Source organism: Lygodium microphyllum, chromosome 7, assembly GCF_053477565.2.
Source record: "Lygodium microphyllum isolate KBCC chromosome 7, Lygodium_microphyllum_v1.1.10, whole genome shotgun sequence".
In the NCBI taxonomy this organism is placed as follows: Eukaryota; Viridiplantae; Streptophyta; class Polypodiopsida; order Schizaeales; family Lygodiaceae; genus Lygodium; species Lygodium microphyllum.
In genome coordinates, this window is record NC_141141.1 from 29626449 (window position 1) to 29646094 (window position 19646).

Genomic DNA, 19646 nt, shown 5'->3' on the forward strand with positions numbered 1-19646 from the left:
GACTGAAATATGATGGATTTACAGCCATTCACTATGCATATATGGTTAAAGTGATACAGGAACCAGAACCCACTTCTTTTGAGGAAGCCATGAAAAAAGAAAAATGGGAGAAAGCCATGGATGAAGAAATGGATGCCTTGGAAGCAAATGCTACATGGGAATTGGTACCTTTGCCTAAAGGTAAAAATGCAATTGGCTGTAAGTGGGTTTATAAGGTGAAGCACAATGCAGATGGTTCTGTGAACAGATACAAGGCAAGATTAGTAGTCAAGGGGTATGCACAAACATATGGCATTGACTATGAAGAAACATTCAGTCCGGTTGCAAGGAAGGCAACCGTAAGAGCAGTCATTGCTATGGCTGCATCAAAGGGATGGTCTTTACATCAGATGGATGTAAAGAATGCCTTCTTGCATGGTGATTTGCAAGAAGAGGTCTATATGGAGCAGCCACCAGGTTATGTGCATGATGTTCATCCTGAGTTTGTTTGCAGGTTGAAGAAAGCCTTGTATGGCTTAAAGCAAGCACCTAGAGCATGGTCTGACAAGATAGGACAGTATCTTGTTACTATTGGCTTTCACATTTCCAAGGCAGATTTCTCACTTTATGTGAGAAAAATAGAGAAAGGTATTATGCTACTTGTCATTTATGTTGATGATTTGATTATGACATGTGACAGTGATGAAGATATCCTTCATGTGAAAATGCTATTGAAGCAAAAGTTTGAGATGAAGGATTTGGGAGAGCTGCGTTATTTCTTAGGCATTGAGGTGATTAGATCACCAAGTGGGATACAGCTCTTGCAAAGGCAGTATGGATTGGACATGCTGTCCAAATATGGGATGACAGGCTGTAAGCCTATTTCAGTTCCTTTGGAGCAGAATGTGAAGCTGAGCACAGATGCAGGTGAGCTTCTAGAAGACCCTACTATGTACAGACGCATAGTAGGAAGTTTGATTTATATGACTATTACCAGGCCAGATTTGAGCTATGCTGTTGGATTGGTAAGTCAGTTTATGCAGGCTCCAAGGAAACCACATTTGGATGTGGCTAGACGCATACTCAGGTATGTGAAGTCCACACTGCAGTATGGACTATTTTATGAGACTGGGGTTCAGATACAGTTGCATGGATACACTGATGCTGATTGGGCTAGTAGTATTTCTGATAGACGATCTACCAGTGGATATGTGTTCTCTTTTGGGAGTGCTGCAGTCACTTGGAGCAGCAAGAAACAGCCTACAGTTGCCTTGTCGAGCACAAAGGCTGAGTATAGGGGTGCAGCAATGGCTGCATGTGAGGTAGCCTGGTTGCATAAGCTACTTTATGATATGCATCAGTCTACAAATGGACCAGTTTTCATTTATTGTGACAACATGAGTAGTATACACTTGGCAAATAACCCAGTCTATCATGCTAGAACAAAGCACATTGAGGTGCATTATCACTATGTGCGAGAGAGGGTTTTACTAGGTCTTATTGATCTAGTTTATGTCAGCACAGAGAATCAGGTAGCTGACATATTCACGAAGGCATTGGGCGTAGAGAAGCGGCGCAAGTTCAGAGACCTGCTTGGTGTGCAGGAATTGGGACTGAGCTCGAGGGGGAGTGTTGAGATATCGAGCTCCACTCGTGATACGCCAGGGTGACCGTTGTGTATTTATGTCACCGACTTGTCAGTTGCAGACGCGGTTGGTACACCGCCCATGAATAATAGCTACATGATAGCTATCCTTATCTACTCTAGTTCGTGGCTCAGTTAGTATGCCACCTTAGTTGAGTTTGGTTTGAGACCCATATATAGGGTTCTTCTATTTCTTTGTACTAGAGTTCTTTTGGCTTACACAACTAAGAAGAGAAAAACTGTTTTCAGCCTCCACCCTTGTGTGTCTTCCCCCATTATGCAAGCAAGAAAGCTTCAAGCGAGACTCCTTCCTTCTCTCCCACAATCTTGACAGTTTTAGGGTTTGGACGACAGGGGCCTGGTTTTTCTCTTTGTGTGGCTCATACACTGAACCATTTTGGACAAGGTTTGAGTTGGGGTTTCCTTAGGTGATGGGCTTTCATTGCCCTATGATCTTGGGCAACATCACAGCGCGCATGAGGAGAATCGTGAATACAACCAGGCGCAGGCACAACAGGGGAGCGATCTTGAATTTTGCAATGCTGGCATATACTCCACCAATATCAGCAAGTGCCACAAAGAAGCTTTGGAAGCAGGGGAACAATTCTCTAGAAGGAGCTCAATGAGATATGGATTGGTTTGAGAGATATGAAAGCTCCAAGCAAGATAGATACATGCTGGCTATGGCGGCCACAAGGTGAAAGTTGAAGATGAAGTTGAAGATGAGGCTATGACCTGCCACTGAGTTGAACTAAGGTTGAGAGAGACTGAGAGAGTAAAGAGAGGAGTTGATTTGAGATTAGGCCATGCCCCCGACTGGGCTTTGATACCATGTTAAAATGTCGGATCAAGAGTATGGCTATGGAGGTTGAAAGAGGAAGAGTGACCTCATGAGGTAACAGACATCAAGACCAAATGTCACACAAGTGAATCAAGTGCCAAGATGGAAGCTTGGACTCATAAACACAATCTTGTGTGTTGACAATGACACAAACACTTTGCTGGAAGTACAAAAGTACTATGACATTGCATTCAACATGAGAGCAAGTACAATGCTTTATAGGAATAGACTAGGCTACACTTTCCACAATTATGCATATGGGATTCTGCATCCTAAGCCCACACTGCTCCATACAAAGAGGCTAAGCAGTATGATTGCCAATATCTCAACAAAGGGGACATGTGTACCTTCTTAGAACAATTTGAAGAGACTTGTGATACTAGTGGAGTCTTGTGAGCATTCAACATGGCTAGATCCCTAAGACTTTGCCTTGCAAGAAAATCGCTAGGATCTAGTTCTTCACACTAGATATGATCATAGCATTTGTGTATAATGGCCTAAGGCATCTCTATTCATAAGAAGATTCACTCCTATATATGGGGATAACTTAGCCATGGAGCTCATGATGTTGGAACAAATAAAGGACAAGTTGATGCATGACTATGTCATAAGATTAAAGAGCATGATTAAAAGAATATAGCATGATGATGAATGCCCAATCAAGAACACTTTATCTACTAAGTCCTTCCCAATGGAATCCATGTTACAAACTATCATCAATTAATTACCATTAACACGATCATCGATTGTAAGGAAATGAACTAAAATGTTTGGAAGTCTGTATGTAGAAGGTAAAGTCTTAGAAGGTCGAAGAAGGTATTATAACATGAGTGGTGCCAATGCATCTTAATAATGGAAGTGCAATTGAAATTCCAACCGTAAATACAATATGCAAGAAGGTCTAAGAGCTCAAGATGCCAATAAAAGCTATCAATGATAAGATGGACAAGGTTAGGAGAACTTTAAAGTATGCACATGAAGGTTCCAATTTATAGAGTTGTTTAAAAAATCACATAGTGAATGAGTGCTCTCTAGCAAACTATGATATGTTCCATTCTACATGAATTGCATGAAGACATGAAACAATAAACTGAACTGAATTGAGAATAACCTTACCCCACAACCTCTAAGCATCATGGCTTGATATGAACCCTCCACTTGGTCCCCCACCTTTTCCTATCCCCTCAAGTATCACTAACACAAACCAATCATTTGTAGGTCAAGATGATGAAGGGAATACATTCTTTACACTTGGGGACCTATGGGCACATGTTTTTGGCCGAGGAGTAAGAAGAGGACACGGTGACAAAGTCAAGAATGAAAGAAAGGATTTGTTAGTGTTAGTAGGTATGGTATATAGCCACCAATTTTCCAAAATAATATAGGCCTTAAACTCTTATGTATTAAATGCTTTGGTGGTGCTGCCAAGCTCATACCCCTTAATATCATGGTTAGAGATCAAGTCACAACCATTCCATGACCTCAAGTTCTATAGTATGATGAGTTTGGGAGCAAGAATGGAAGAAAAAAAAAAGGAGAAGAGCTAGGAGAGGGTGGGAGGCCAAAGTAGACCCTACCTTTGTGCACCAAAAAAAATGTAGAAAAAGGAAGAGCTACGAGAGGGTGGGAGGCCACAAAATACCCTACCTTTATGCAATTGAGCTAAAACAAGCTAGCCATCCCAAGCAGGTGCATCAGCCATGAAATCATCCCAAACAAAACACCTTGGACTTGGAGAGTACTCTAACCAAGAAGAACTTTTTAGATTAACCATAGAAATAAATGATTGTGTAAAAGTAAGAAGAAATTTTGAGCCTACACAAGTCAAGATCTTGGTAGACGTAGGCAATGGGATGAGATACCTTTCCATGGCAACCAATGGAAAGAGCTTTGTTTAAGCATACTATCATGTATTGGCAAGCATTTAAGAGATAGATACAATGACCGAAATTACATTCAAAATAATTGTTAACCTCAACAACGAGGTACAATTCTAGTTAAAGCCACTTGGTGGGAATTGCCAAGTCTCAACTATCATAAAAACTAGAACAAGAGTGAATATTCGTAATGATAGGATCCTAAGAATATGGGGAAACCCACATCTGGAGGAAGCCCACTTCTTACTCAAAAGTTGTTGACTTCAACATGTAGGAGTGCTACATAATTGGTTAGTCAAGATTGGCATCCTTAAGTTCACAATTACATTTTTCGTCCTCAAGTATGTAAACTCAAATGCCACAATAGCAACAACCATTGATGATGCATGCCTATCTAGTATGCCATTGTGAATTTGTGAATGCTAACCTTAGAAAGCATAGTGATCTCTATGAAGACATCGCCTTGCCCATGATGCCCCAAAACAAGAAATTTAGGAACACTAGTCACACAACAAGGGCAAATGACTTGGGATATGAGAAAATACATGCCATTGGTCAAAGAGGAAACTAACTTCCCTTTGTTGCTCAAGGGTTACACTACAATTGATTATATTGCTAAGGGAAATGTCTTCAAAGAAACTTTAAGAAACCCACATCTAGACACATCAAAAACCAAATTTTAAGTAGCCTCTTCCAAGGATGCCTCAAATACCAAGGAATCTCTTCAAGATGTACCAATGAAATGTACTAAGTTTAACGAGGATGTTCAAATCATGGCTATGCCCAAGGATGTTAAGGCCCTAGAATTACAAGCAAAGATGTGAATGACGATACTAGAAAGTTAAAAGGAATTGCTTTAGCCTTTGATAGGGAAGATCCCAAAGCCACGTACCTAGGTAATAACCTCAAATCTAAGGAGGTCGCATCAGTTGTTCTTTTGAGAAGATGCAAGGATGTGTTTTCCTAGATATACTTCAATATGCAAGGAATTTCCCCAACCCTAGCAAGACATAATACCTATGGATCCCAATGCCAAAACCAATAAAATAGAGACCTTACCCCATGAATCTAAGTATGCTCCTCGAGTGAAAGAAGAGAAGAGGTCGAGGTTATGGCCTAGCTAGTTAAAGCTCATGACCATAAGCGCGTGTGAGTTCGAGTGAAAGAAGAGAAGAGGTCGAGGTTATGGCCCAACTAGTTAAAGCTCATGACCACAAACACGTGTGGGTTCAACACCAGCCTCCCCCAAAAAGGACCATCTTCATCTACCTTGAGGCAATCTAGTCAATTGTAATAAAAGTAAAACAAGAGATTCAAAAACTGTAAGATTAAATTATTGAATTGACCATATTCAAGATAAGTGTAAAAAAAGAGTGTCCGTCAATTACGATCAAGTTAATACTAGAACTAAATGAAACCATTGTAGTGGCTCGAAATGAGTGTAAAGAGCCTTAAGTATATAAATAGCATTTGTTGTCAAACGAAGAAGGTTAAAGGCCATCTTCAACGATCAACGAGAGAGGATGTGTGGAGAGTCCAAGCCCCGCGAGTTGCGATACAAAAACGCTAGTGTCTCTCTATACAATGTTTCAAGGGTTAAGCGTTTCTCGATTCGATGCAGATCATCAATCAAAAATTGCTTAGTTCTTTATCAAGAAAATGCAGGTTCGCGGGATCAGAGACACGCGCATTGACAGTCAGTAACTGATGCGCAGTCGAGAGAGAGAGAAACCTGAGAAGCCGAGCAGAAAATGGATAGAACAGTGGTGAGACCAAACATAATTTCCTCATCTCCGATATCACCCAGGTTAGGAATCCAACAGGCCGGTGCTTTGATCCAATGCGAAGTGTAAACAATAGCAATGAGGACAAATGCAAATCAACTCAATAATGATGATGGTCCACAAGAGTTATCCCAAAGCGAGCCACCAGACATGCATAACAAATTGGAGCCAAGAGCGAGGCACCAACCAAGAGAGTAAACGATGAGCATGCATCACATGTGAAGTGCCAAATAGGGCGCCTATATAGTCTACACGAGTGGGACGAGTCACATGGACAAGAGCTGAGAGAACTCACTGAGTGCCTCATTAGAGGAAACCCAAGAGCACTTACAGAGCATCCTATGAATTGCGAAGGTATATTGGCATTTTACAAAGCAAAGACTAAAGATCAATTGCCACATGATTGTTATAAACCATGTACCTCGGTCACAAATCAGAAAGCACTTCTCGTTTTTCCTATTCAATGATCTGGGAGATCCCCTTTGGCGTCGTGGACTCAGAAATGATGTAAGCTTTGGCAAAATGAGCAATGTGACAAGCTTTTGCAACAGGATTGGCTTACTTCCAAAGTCTAACTTTACCTAAGATTGTACTTATGCGGCCCTTGATTAAGGCGGTAACAGTTGTGGCCCAGATTAGATTTATCCAACAAGTTCATCTCACATCTTTTGAAAAAGGACTCATTCTGAGAGGATTTGTCACTCATACAGCATGCCTAACAAAGCATTTCAATATTGAGAACTCTAACCTTTTGAATCAGAATATATCTTAGGTCTTGAAGCTCACAAAGGCTTTGACTTGTTGGGCCCACGTGGGAGTCAAAGACAGCTCTGTTTGAAGGTCAATTAGAGTTTCCTATTTGGGCTAGGCCCAAAGAACAGTTTTTTCAGAACATGAATCTAATCTGCTCAGTTAAATGTATGATAGTGGGTTTTGTCACAGGTGAGAACGATAGAAGGATTATGAGAGACGATTATACTAATGTTATTGCGAGATATTGGACTAGAGGCATCTTGTGCGGATTGAAGGGCTTTTGTAAAAGATGAAAGGGACAATTGTAGATTTGTTCACAGTGATACAGCACCTTTCGAGTTTAAAAAAGTCTGTTAGTCTGTTAGTTGCCATACGCACTGGAACAGTTTCTGTAAACAAAGTATACTATGAGGTAATCTAGAACAGTGATTATGCTCTAATGAGTTTTCGCTTCAATATGTACAGAAAGTCGACCTGTAACCAGATCTGCACATAATTTTCTCGATAACTGAGCTGCAAGTGGATTCCTTTACTTACAAAATACAACGGGATGAGGTAATACAGAAAACGTGTTATACTCAAGTGGCTGTTTTTGCCAAATCACATTCTTGGTAACCTTACTACCAATACAAACACAAAGATACACATCCACTACAAATAATATAGCAAAATTCCTACGTTCTATAATGATAGTGTTATTTCCCAGTGGAGATTTGCACCTTTCACTTCATTTATGCAGCTGCCACAATTGAATCATACAGAGCACCTACAACAATCAGCGTTACACCCAGGTTGCTGTAAAATCTCAATACAGAAGCAGGAACAAACCAACATGAAGTGAAGTAAAAGTTTCAAGATGCCGCAAAATTTTTTGTTCGTAAGAAACAAGCCTCTTGTTATTGATGTGCCTTCCAAGATTTCAGGGTGATACATAGTACCAATTATGTACACAAGAAAGAATTTAATTTCAAAAGCATGGCACTATATTCAAAACCGAAACCTTTGGGTGCCAAGAAGACCAGCTTCCTTACATGCCTCTATCTGAGGACATGTTCATTCTACAACCTCTGTATGCCAAAGGGATTCTGAGATAATCATGGCTTTTGAAAGTTGCACCTTCTATGAAAATTAAGGTCAACAAAGCCACAAGACACTCGATATTTCCTAAACTGTAGAAAGCCTTGCAAGCTTGTGGCGCAGATAGTAAAGCTTAGCCCTTCTTACTTTCCTGCTATTGACAACCTTAATCTCTTTAACGTTCGGGGAGTACCTGCAACACCAATTGAATTGTTGACAAGTTGGAAACAAAAAGTTGCCTAGCAATCAATAAAGCTTGTAACTCTCTTACAATGGAAAGACCATCTCCACACCAACACCAGCCATAACTCTTCGAATCCTGAATGTTGTCTGAATACCAGCATTTTGTTTCCCAATGACTATACCTCTCAGAAGTGATAATCTCTTCTTATTTTCTGGCACTTCCTGTAGACAATAATGATCAGTCAATTTACATACATGTGACACATCACATATCAATATAGGTGAAACCAAACAAGAAACTGTAGGGAAATCAAACAAGAAAGTACCACTCTTAATTGAACAATATCTCCAGTCCTAATGTCAGGAATTATCTTTCCCTCACTGGCAGCTTCAATAGCTCTTTTGTGTAAAGTCTGCAACAACATCAGAAACATGAGAGCCAACTACTCCCAATTTTACTGGCAAATTAACCTGCTCAACCAGAAAAAGTTCTCAAGCCATTGCAACTCTATAGTTGTACTGTCACCACAGGACATATAGAATGGCTACCGGTGAGCAATTGCAACTCTATAATTGTACTGTTGCCAAAATACAAATAACATGGCTCCCAATGTCACCAAGCATTTCATCAGGTTTTATACATGGGAAACAGTTTTGTAAAACTTAAGAAACGCCAAGGAAAAATTTTTGTGCACAATATAATATATAAATTTGTGTGCTGAAATTTGGAAGGAGAAGCTGATCCATATTATATCAATACAAAAAGAGCTAATTATTGTTGAGCACTCAAGTCCCAACACTTTGCATGAGAATGTCAATTCTTTCCCTTTTTCATTTAAAGGTTTAAGAAACATGCTTCATCAATACAAAGTACACCCATTACCTACCTTCAGAAGGGCAAGCAGAAGGACCAGTGCCAAATTGAATCACACATATGTTGCGCTGGATTCGATGGGGAGATGACATTGGATAGCTCATAGGTTCCAAATCAGTGTCTCCACTTTCAGCTGGGGGCTCAGGATCCACAACAGCATGTAAATCCCACCAATGTGCACCTCACTCCAGGTTGTAGACTCAATAACATGGATCGCATGTTGGAGGTGAATCAGGAGTATTATGAGGTGGACCGCCAAAAGGACTAAAACCCTTGTCAGACTCTCTCAAACCCTTGTCAAACTCTCAAACCTTTGCCTCATGACCACCACATAGCTATCAGAGGAAGCACAAACGGCAGACCACAGCATCTAGAGGGCGGGCAGTAAAAGATGATATCATCCTAGGTAGGCAGGGCAACAGCTATCTGAGGCCTCTAGGCTGCTGGGCAACAGCATTTAATGCTGTTCCACATACTGGCATGACAAAAATGCAATGCCCAATCTTGAAACAAGCACATAACATGGTAGCAAGAAGAGAAGTGGGTTTAGATCTAGCAACACATTCCTTAAGGCCACAAAATGTTGATAACCAAGTAGTTGAAGATTATGATGACCAATTTAAGGCTCGGTTAAGAACAAGCTCACAAATGTAAGGCCATCTTGGTGGGTGTCAATCCCATGAGTTTGAACTTTGGGGACAGCAAGGCATGCACGCAAATATGGGGCACCTGGGTTACTTGGTTGTGCATCCATTTTCCATGCAATGGCTAGTGAAGGATCGCCTACGGGTATGTACGGCATAAATCCGTAACGCATGCAACAACCAATGCATGAAAGGCAAGGCTTGATGTATCCACGGATGGTTAGTGGAATGCAAAACCCCATTCTATGGTAATGTTGGCATGATGCCTATGGCACAAAATGGCATACAAAGTGAAAGGCAAGGCTTGATGTATCCAAGTATGGTCAGTGGAATGCCAAACCCCATTCTATGGTAATGTTGGCATGATGCCTATGGCACAAAATGGCATACATGGTGTCACGAGGGCGTAAAATTGTATTGCTTTCATTAAAAGTTAATCAAATGTGCAAATGTGACTTGCAAATGTAAGGTAAACACTGATTATTTCACAATGTGCGACCCAAGACCCACCCCCAAACATTAGTGGATACCAAGGGCAAAAGTTGTAATAATTTATGCCTCACATGTACTAGGTGGTGCCCGGTGCCAAATTTGGGCCCATACCAATTTATGGCCACTATTGTCAAAGGTGACATTAGAGCTTAGGCATTAATTAATTCAATAATTAATTAATTAGTGTCAATCTAAGAGTCTATAAGTGCTCACTGATACTTGGGAGACAAATTGACCTAGCCAATTTAATGATAGCTAGTAAAATTAACTTTCTAAGCACCAAAATAATTATTAAATTAATTTTTAAAATTAATATTTTAAAAATGAATATATTGCTTGGTAGGTCTTGGTGTCATAGTGTGCATACAATGTGTTAAAGTAATCACTACTCAGTACAAGGCCAAGACCCGTTGAAAGGGAAATCTCTCCCTATTTTATTGGTTGCTGCCATTTCGAAAGTAATGAGAACTCACCTTTCAACATACTTGGTTTTTAGAAAGAATAAGATTCATAATCAAAAGGTTTGGGACATGTCAAAATTAGAATGATCACATTTCATTTCTGAAAATGTATATTGATTGCTTCTGTTAGCAGTCATGTTTGTCATGCCTTGTTATCTCTTGCTTGTGAGTCTCAATCTGAATCAAACGAGGACTTTAGGAGCTATGACTTGTCTATCACTTGTTTTGACGAAGGAGGTAGCTCATTCTAGAGCGGTCGGTTTATTGTCTTTCAGTACATTTTCTCCTCCACTCAAGATACTAGTGCATTTCTCGCATAGTTTCTACATACATCAATCTACCTTCACCTATCAAACATTGTCCGTATCTAACAAGATTTCTCTAAGCACATCTGACATTTTTTCTTGCATATACTGCAATTGGACCAGCATTAAATGCTAGTTGGCCATATTTTTGGTGACGAAGTACAATCAAGCAATCTTTTCGGATGAGCCTATATATTAAGCACTCCTCCCACTTCATAGACACATTCTCCCATTCTTCCTTTGCAGGTTTTGCAAGTGCACACTCTGACTCCATCATCTTCCTCTGTCTCTACTATTGCCATCATCATCAACCTTATGTGCAGATTTCTTTTCTCTCTTCTTGCAATCTCACTTTGTTCCTTTGTCTCTATGTTCATGTTTTCTTTCCGCTGCACACTCTCACGACTTCTCTCAATCACTTCCAAGGCAACTACCACCAAAAAGGCCAAAAGATCATAGAATAAAACTTATCCCTAGAAGTAACCCACCTAATAAGCCACTCAACAAGGTAAGTGCAGCCCAGAATAAAAGATAATGGATCAAGCGAATGAGCTGTTGGAAAAAAGAGCTAATCCAACCCAACTCGTCTCCTTTTTATTCTCCAATGCTTTTGGTGCAAAAAAGGGTCAATTCATGGCATGTGTGCATTAACTATCAGTAACTACCCTTCCTCCTCAGATAGGGTGGTAAATAACCTAATTAAGCACTATTTGCAGCAAGTAACAATTTCATAAAACTGAAATGCACACTTTACCATATAATCTTGGACATTGGACACCCTATTGGCCCCAAAACTGGCGCCCCTTTCAAAATTTATTTAACTTAATTGAATAAGAAGTTGATGTACAATGGGATTCTCCCAATCCCTTTCAGTATTCCAACTCCCCTTGCTGTCCAAAATGAACAACAAGTCTTTAATCTGATTTTCCCCTTGATTCGAGCAATCAATTGGCCTTCATTCGCTTTGATGGAGATGAAAAATACCCCAAATTCAATGATTTGCTGGTCCTTCCACTTGAATAGACTAAAAATAGCTTCATCCCTGTTGAATCCAAGTCTTGAAGCTTCCAATTTTTTGCACACTTCTCGAGGCTACTGCTAAACCCTAATTTCTACTGCAAATTAGGGTTTACAGCAGAGAAATCTGAAATTTCTCAAACTCTAGTGATCTCAATGCTGTAATCTTCGGAGTAGGGCTATAGAAAGACCGGGAGATGAGAGAGAATGCTGAGGAGAGAGAAACTTCAAACTTTCTTCGCGAAGAACTTAAGAAAATCTGTCATTTACTGCTACTACCTTGTCTTAACAGCTTGTAGATGCAAAGAACTGAAGAAAATCAATCATTTACTGCTACTGCCCTGTCTCAACAACCTATAGATGCTATCACCTGCTGTTGATCGGTCTTCTCTTGTCCCTGGATTCCTCAAAAGGTCCTCCAATGGCTGCAAATCAAACCAACAGTATCTCCTCCCTCTCTCTTCCAGGTTGAATACACTCAAAATGCCTCTCTCCAACATCTAAAGACGTTTTTCAGTCTTGCATAGGCATTTTTGACAAGTGGCAATCTTCCCAAATGGTTTTTCCAACATTATTCATAATTAAATATTAATTTTCAGTCTTTAAATATTAAAAATTAATCTAATAATTATTTTGGTGCCCTGAAAAATAATCTAACTAGCAAATAATTAAATTGGCTAAGCAACTTTTATTCCCGAGTCTCTGCGATATCTTTGACCATCAGATTGGTTGTGTTAGGTATCATTAAACGCCACTTCCCTACTGTCACCAACAACTGACACTTATGGCCAAATGAATGACCTAGGCCAACAACTAGCACCAGATACCATAAAGTACTTATGTGGAATAGCTTAAAGCAACTTTTGCCTTTAACATCCTGTGATTTCCTCGGGTCCCGGCCTTGTAAATTTACTCTAGCTCCACTTACACCTCACATGTGCAACATTTACTTAATCATGTGATTAAAAATTAATCCACATGTTAAGTGAGATTTCAAAATACATGCCCTCATGACACTATCTTGCTTTGAATAAAATCACAATAAAGAATCAATTTCTGATCCCTTAAATTGATGATATTATAGATAGATTACAAAGGACAGCTATATTCAACCATATAGATTTGAAAACATGGTATCACCAAATTCACATTATAGACAGAATGTGCCTAAGATAGCTTTCACGAGATTCTTTGGATTGTATAAGTTTCTTGTCATGTATTTCGAACACGATGTGCCTTAGACAACTTTCAAGAGATTCTTTGGATTGTATGAGTTTCTTGTCATATATTTTGAACTTATGAATGCTCTTACCACTTTTAATCAAATTACAGATCACATCTTCAAACCACATAGGAGATGTGTGGACACATGACTATCTACTCAAAGAATGAGGCAGACCACAAAAAGCATTTAGACAATGTGTTCAATGAGTTGCCTAAGCACTAGCTAGTCGTTAATGACAAGGAAAGTGACTCTTTTTCATATGAGATCCACTTTTTGGAACATATAGTATTATCTAATTCTATCTATTGATACCAAGCTTGGATTGCCTACTTCAAGCCATAGAGGACCTTTCGTAAGTAGTAAAAATGATCCGTTGAACTCGGGATGTGAAAGCTAGTGACTACTCAACATATATAGAGATCATCATTTAGAAAAGCTCTGTTTACATACATCTAAAAATTTGGCTATTGGTGAAGGGTATCCAAGCCTCAGCTTGCATGGCATCCACTTATGTCTAACCCTCCTCAACTAAAGTAGGCTATATGTTCTCAATAATCCTTTGCATGAGGATATTGTTCACATTAAGGGAACCGATATGTTGTTTCCTAAAATGCAATGTCCTCTACGGTCTGGAAAGAAATGAATGTCAAAACTCCCCTATGAAGTCTGGCTTCTCCTAGGCATCTTAATTCTATAACACCAACTCACTTTCCTCAATAACCCCTTTTGACATTAAAAATTTATAATTGGCAACAGGATCAAGCCTCTCTGAGATAGGATCGTAGAATTTGTGGAGATCCCTATGTGGGGGAAAGCCTAGGAGAAGATAACCTTGGTGAAGATGGAAGTGGGATAGGGGGCCTTTGTGGAGTAAGATGCAAACGTTGAAGCCAAAGGCTGAAGAGATGGCCCTTAAACAATGAAGGGTTGTGCCTTCAAGCTATTGAGAAATGGTAGGGTATGCACTATCATGACAAAGAAAACTCGAAAATAGAGAAGAAGAATGAAAAATGATATAATGGAGCTAAGCTCAAAGATGATTGCACTATCTTGGTTGATCAAATAGCAAAACCTAGAAGGAATCTACACTAGGAACATTGAAGGGAGCCATAGCAACCAGAATTGTGAAAAACATTTAGAAACAACATTGTTAATGTGTTTCATAAGTTTCTTTTAAGAGGGGGTAAAATAAGAAACGCTAGTTTTTTAATATAGAGTTTTTTTTATAGGTTTAACTAGGAAAAGAGGTTTTAAACCTCTATGAAACTCTCTCTTAAAGAAAAAAGACCAATCAAAATCGAGTGATAATACATGAATCAATTGAAAATAATACATTACATATCCATGATCCATTATTGACTTATGTCAAAGTTGGTCTTTGGACAAGCTATAATATGGTTCAAATCTCAAACATTAAAATTTATACATATCACACAAAGAAAATTAAAATAAGCATGTAAATAGCCCATGTTCAAATTGGACTAAGTCAAGGTGTACCATCATGATTCTCATTTCAAAACAAACTAACGAAATGTCAAAATCTAGAATGGATTATAATATATCATAAATTACTGATAAATGGGACTAAAATCGTATAATAATCAACTCTAAAGACAAGAATAGATACTAGATTGATAGGTCTAATGACTAAACAAAATCCCAAAAGAGTAAGTTTCTCATCCACTTAACATTGCCCAACAGTTTTTGTCAAAAAAAAACATGTTTTTGGACCATACAAAAAAACCCTCACATTTAATATTATCAAAAACATTTCTTACTTCAAGAAACATTTTACAAGTTTCAAACTCAAAGAAACATGTCTCTTTAATACTGATGTGATGCAGTCCTTCAAGCAAAGATGTCGATGATGAGGAAAAGAATTGTTCTATATAGGGGCTTGATGAAATGTCCCCCTAGGATCCAACTTGCTAATGAGATACAACACAAGCCAAACTCACCATAAAAGGGACTGGACATCAAACTCACCTCCCAACCATAGAGCTAAACAGGCTCACCTTGGAGACTGGGAGCTTGCAACCACATCCCAAGGTTAGCATCCCATATCACTAGCCCACACTATCCCAATGTATGGACATGTCAACCATCAAGCCAAGAGTCCAAGAGTGGCGATTACACAATCAGTGTGAGTCCAAGAGTGGCGATTACACAATCAATGTGAACAATAGGGCCTTGAGTCCTATAAATATAACTCGATTGCCCTAACATTCAAGCGCCCTTAGTGCGTTCGCACTAAAATCACTTTATGGCCACTATGACCAATGGATACTAACACCCATCGGGATATCCAAGACCATAAGTTGCATAACACTTAATGTAAGAAATCATAGTGTAAGCGACCATATCAAGCATGGCATTTAAGGTCTCATTTGAAGAAAGGTCGCGTTGGAAGACCATGAGCTTATTCAACAATCAATAGACCAACATTTTAGATATATGGAAGACCATAATCCACAATTTATCATCAAGAAGCATAATGCCATCAATTAAAAACTCCTCAAAAATACAAACTACAATCAATGCCAAAATAACAAAAACAATCCATGTCTCTATAGGCTATCAAAATAAATCCATGAATCATATGATATATCACATAAATCATGAAGGGCATTACAAATCATGTTTAAACTTCAAATCCATGTCTCTATTGACCAACTATTAATAGGTGAAAAAGAACAATTCAATCAAACATACAAAAGTGGACCGACTATAATCTTCAAGGATCAAATTTTCAATTCCTTTGTTTTCTACATTTTAAAAACATCTAGATGTTTCAAATATTTTCTACTTGTAGAAAACATGTTTCTTTGCAATTATGATGCCAAATCCCTTTCTTAGAGTTACAAAGGGCAACAAACAAGGACTTTGCAGCTAGTGCAATAGATATAGAGTCCTTTGCAACCATGTTGAATGCCTTTGCACCCTTAAAAGATTCTCTAAGTGGATACTCATTTTATCTCTTACCCTTCCCTTTTTGCCTCCCCCTCCCCCCACTACAACCTGGAATGAAGGCCTTGACGATCACTCTTGATCCACCAAAAGTCTTTGAATGTTGAGCCCCCTACTCAAGCACTACTAGAAGTTATGGAAGCAACTCCTCCCAAGTCAAAAGTCTCTAGAGCTTGTGAAAAGATGGGTAAGCAATGTGACTACCAAATCCCTAGAATCCATCACTCTTCCACAAGAAACCAGCTTAAACTGAATCTACTCCTTGTTGGCACTTCCTCACTATAGAAAACTCGGAAGGTGACATCTAGTGAGTCTATCATCTCAATGGCAAATGATTTAAAACCTGCAAGAAAAGACTTTGTAAATGACAAGTTGTTGTCATCCACCAATTGAGTACGACCTGGCCTAATGAGGCTGAGAGAAGGGTTAAAAGAAAGGAAAGGACAGCAGTAGGGAAAGAATGCAGAAGACTAGATGTCTCTCCGTGCACAACACTTCATCATGATACCATGTGAATGCACAGTGCAGAAGTAAAATGAACATGAACACACACACACGCGCGCGCGCACATGCACGCACGCACGCACAGAGAGGAAAATGCAGGATGCTACAGGAACAAAGACTGATCTGAAGCACAGAAATGGCTTCAATACAAACAGTCCATGCATGTGTGTCTTAGTGCATCAATGAGGGTGCCAAAATAAGAGGCACATTCTGAAAAATGCAGGTGGTAATGAGGAGAACAAAAGCAATGATCGGGCTAGATGGTGGCACTGCTGTGGGCTGGCAAAGGAGTAAACTGGCCGACTACTGTCCCAATAGGAATGACCTGCTGGCACCATGAAAATCTGACCGACTAGCAGCAATAAATGTCATTGCATGTGCATGAACTGGCCAGCCTGCAGGCTGTGAATGCCACTCAACTGTCACATGGCAAATGCCTCTGAAATGCACCTAAAACTGGCTGCAAACACTCAGAGAAACAGGTTGCAAATGCAGTGGAGGATGGCACCTATCACAAGCATGAACAAACACATCAGAGATCCTATGTCTCCAACAGAGTCTGACAGAGCTAACAACCAGGAGATGACAGCAGCAATGTACTGACTGCTAGCAGAAGCGTGAGCACAATGCATTCAGAGAGATGGTGACACATGTTTTGCCAATGGCAAAGTCATCTGCTGGCTGTGTTTTGATCTCAGACCATTGCATCACATACATTAGTGTGCCTGATTTGGGCAGCTTACAACTGCATCCTGACACTAGCCATTACATTTTTGGTCAGCATTCAAACCAAGAATGCCCTGAATAGCATATCCTGTGTATACGATTGCAATGCTCCAGATTAATTCATAGCCTAGTAATCTTGTTGTGCAATGTGCATTCCATTGTAACTCCTAAGTTTTAAGTTTTTTGCTAACATCCTTAGCTGTTCCACCTCTCAAAGCCTTATATAAAGAAAAATCAGAGATTTATTCAGTTATTTACATAAGTGAGTAGTTTACAGAAGTACATGTTTTTATGAACATAATCAAGTTCAAAATTATGAGAACTGATCTAATTCATGTACTGGAGATCTTGCAAACAATTCTAATTAGGGGAAGGTGAGTCATCATCACCCCCATGTCCAAGGCCACAACGCAGGATCTCAGCCAACCCAGCAATTGAATGAAGAGACAAGGAATAGCATGTACTTGCAAGACCACAGAATTAATATGGACAAGTCTACGAGATGTAAGCATTAAGCTAAAGTACGACCAGTCTGCAAATCATGTCCAAAGTGGGATCCCTATAAGCTATTTGCACAACCTGTGAGAGACTTACAAGAAAGGCATTGCCAAAGTTTTTTCTAGAAACTAATGGTCAGACAATGATATGGCTCACTGGGCTAAACAAAGTTGATAGGACAAAACCGAAACATTCACCAAGAGGTGCTTTCACATCATAAATGTCCGAAAAGATTGTGTAGGATCAACATGTGTACCACAAACTGGATTATGATTCTCAACCGCTAACAAAAATGTTCTACCAAGAGGCCATGCAGTTGACATCATCAGTGAGAAACATGCGGAAACAGTGACAAGCATGAGGATGTCCCCATGGAACAGACACCATGGGCAGTTGAGTGACCCATAGAGCAAGAGGTGGCGGTACATTCAAACCTATGGATCACATCCCTCACACGTTCTATGAACTTTTGGCACGCAAAATGCATTTAGACCCACAAATCACATCTCTCGCACAATCTACAAACCTTTGACATACAACACACCGTCTTGCAGATTCACATATCTTCTATGGTTGGTTACCCAAAATGCAAGATCTGCGTGCATTATATGATGGGAGACTCTATTGAACAATCATGAAGTGATCAAAAGGGGTATGTACTTGCCTGCATGTTGTGAGCTAAAAGGAATACAAGGTTGCCTGAAAATATGTGATATATCTATAAAATGATGAAAAGGCATGATACTTAAGCACTTCAAAGTCTTCAACTTGCTGTACCCACAACCACTTATCAGTGTAAGAGAAATCGAGCCTAAATAAAAGATGGTGCTAGTATTGCTGAGGAAGTAGAAACAGCCCACCTCCATTATGTTCTTCAGCCCCTTGGTTTTCTTGACCTTGGGAGATGATCGCACTTCGTCCTCGACGTCTTCAGCAAGGGGAATAATCTCCTCTGCTGTAACAACCTCGACCTCAACTTCAGCCTCTGTCTTTGTCTCTGTCACTGTCTCTGTCTCGGATGTAGTAGCGACCGCTTCCGCCATAGCGACAGGTTTTCTGGAAGGCAGCGTGACACGCCGGGATGCACATGCCTTCAGGGACAAGGCTGGACCCAGAAACTCAGTCTTCACGCGAGCGGGAATGCACAGTCTGCGAGATTTAGCAGGCAGAACCAAAGTTTTGCTTCCGAGAGAGGAAGTTGCAACCTGCTGCGTCACAAAGGCGAGCTGGTCATGGTTGGAAGATAGCATATCCAACTGCAAGAACAGCCATCATGAATGAAAGGGGGCCGTATATCACGTACCTGGCGAAGGCAGGTGCAGGCCATATCCTCTTCGGGCGACGATCAGTTCTTATGTTATGCGTGAGGGAGGGGGAGAGAGACGGAGAGAGGAGAGTATAGCGAACAAAGAAATAGATAAGGTGCTGAGCCCTATTTATACGTGGCACAGCTCGACCTGAACGCAATGTCACACCCTGACTTCGCTATACCTAGTGTACTCGCAGCTATACCGCTAAGTGTATTGTAATTGAGAGATTTCACGAAGTTTATATTGTCCTAGATTCTCCTGGTATTTTGCACAGGTGTTCTATTGGGCTTTGAAGGTGCATATTTCATGTGGCAAGAAGATTCGTGAGAGGTTGATATAAGGAACATAATCTGAGCTTTGAAAGCTTTGGCAACTTAGACTGATACATATTAAATGCATGAAAATGCAATATATGAGGATGTGGCACTCACTTATATATAGGGAGTGGAAGATCAACATCAACAGGATCAAGCCTCGACCATAT

The 19646-nt window shown here is 39.9% G+C and overlaps 1 protein-coding gene across 2 annotated transcripts; it reads right to left on the bottom strand.

The window, feature by feature from the left end:
• Nucleotides 1–7558: 7558 nt before the first annotated feature.
• On the bottom strand, nt 7559–19311 carry LOC148033306 (large ribosomal subunit protein bL19c-like). Of its 2 annotated transcripts, none has more exons than XM_087681210.1 (5): nt 19156–19311; nt 18713–19057; nt 8466–8552; nt 8228–8361; nt 7559–8149 (listed from the first exon to the last, which is right to left on the bottom strand). In XM_087681210.1, the coding sequence occupies exons 1-5, from the start codon at nt 19177–19179 to the stop codon at nt 8044–8046; spliced, it is 696 nt and encodes a 231-aa protein (XP_087537336.1). In that variant the 5' UTR covers nt 19180–19311; the 3' UTR covers nt 7559–8043. The 2 variants fall into 2 exon arrangements, with proteins under 2 accessions (XP_087537336.1, XP_087537335.1); XM_087681209.1 differs by having other exon boundaries at nt 18713–19060; nt 19156–19261.
• Between the last annotated feature and the right edge of the window lie 335 nt (nt 19312–19646).

Excerpts from the sequence above, each read along its gene's own strand:
- LOC148033306 (XM_087681209.1), bottom strand. The coding sequence starts at position 19,179 with ATGGCCTGCACCTGCCTTCGCCAG. Across the intron at positions 19,061-19,155 it reads CCTGCACCTGCCTTCGCCAG|CAGGTTGCAACTTCCTCTCT; the intron begins GTACGTGATATA and ends TTTGTGACGCAG. Across the intron at positions 8,150-8,227 it reads GTGGAGATGGTCTTTCCATT|GTACTCCCCGAACGTTAAAG; the intron begins GTAAGAGAGTTA and ends TTGGTGTTGCAG.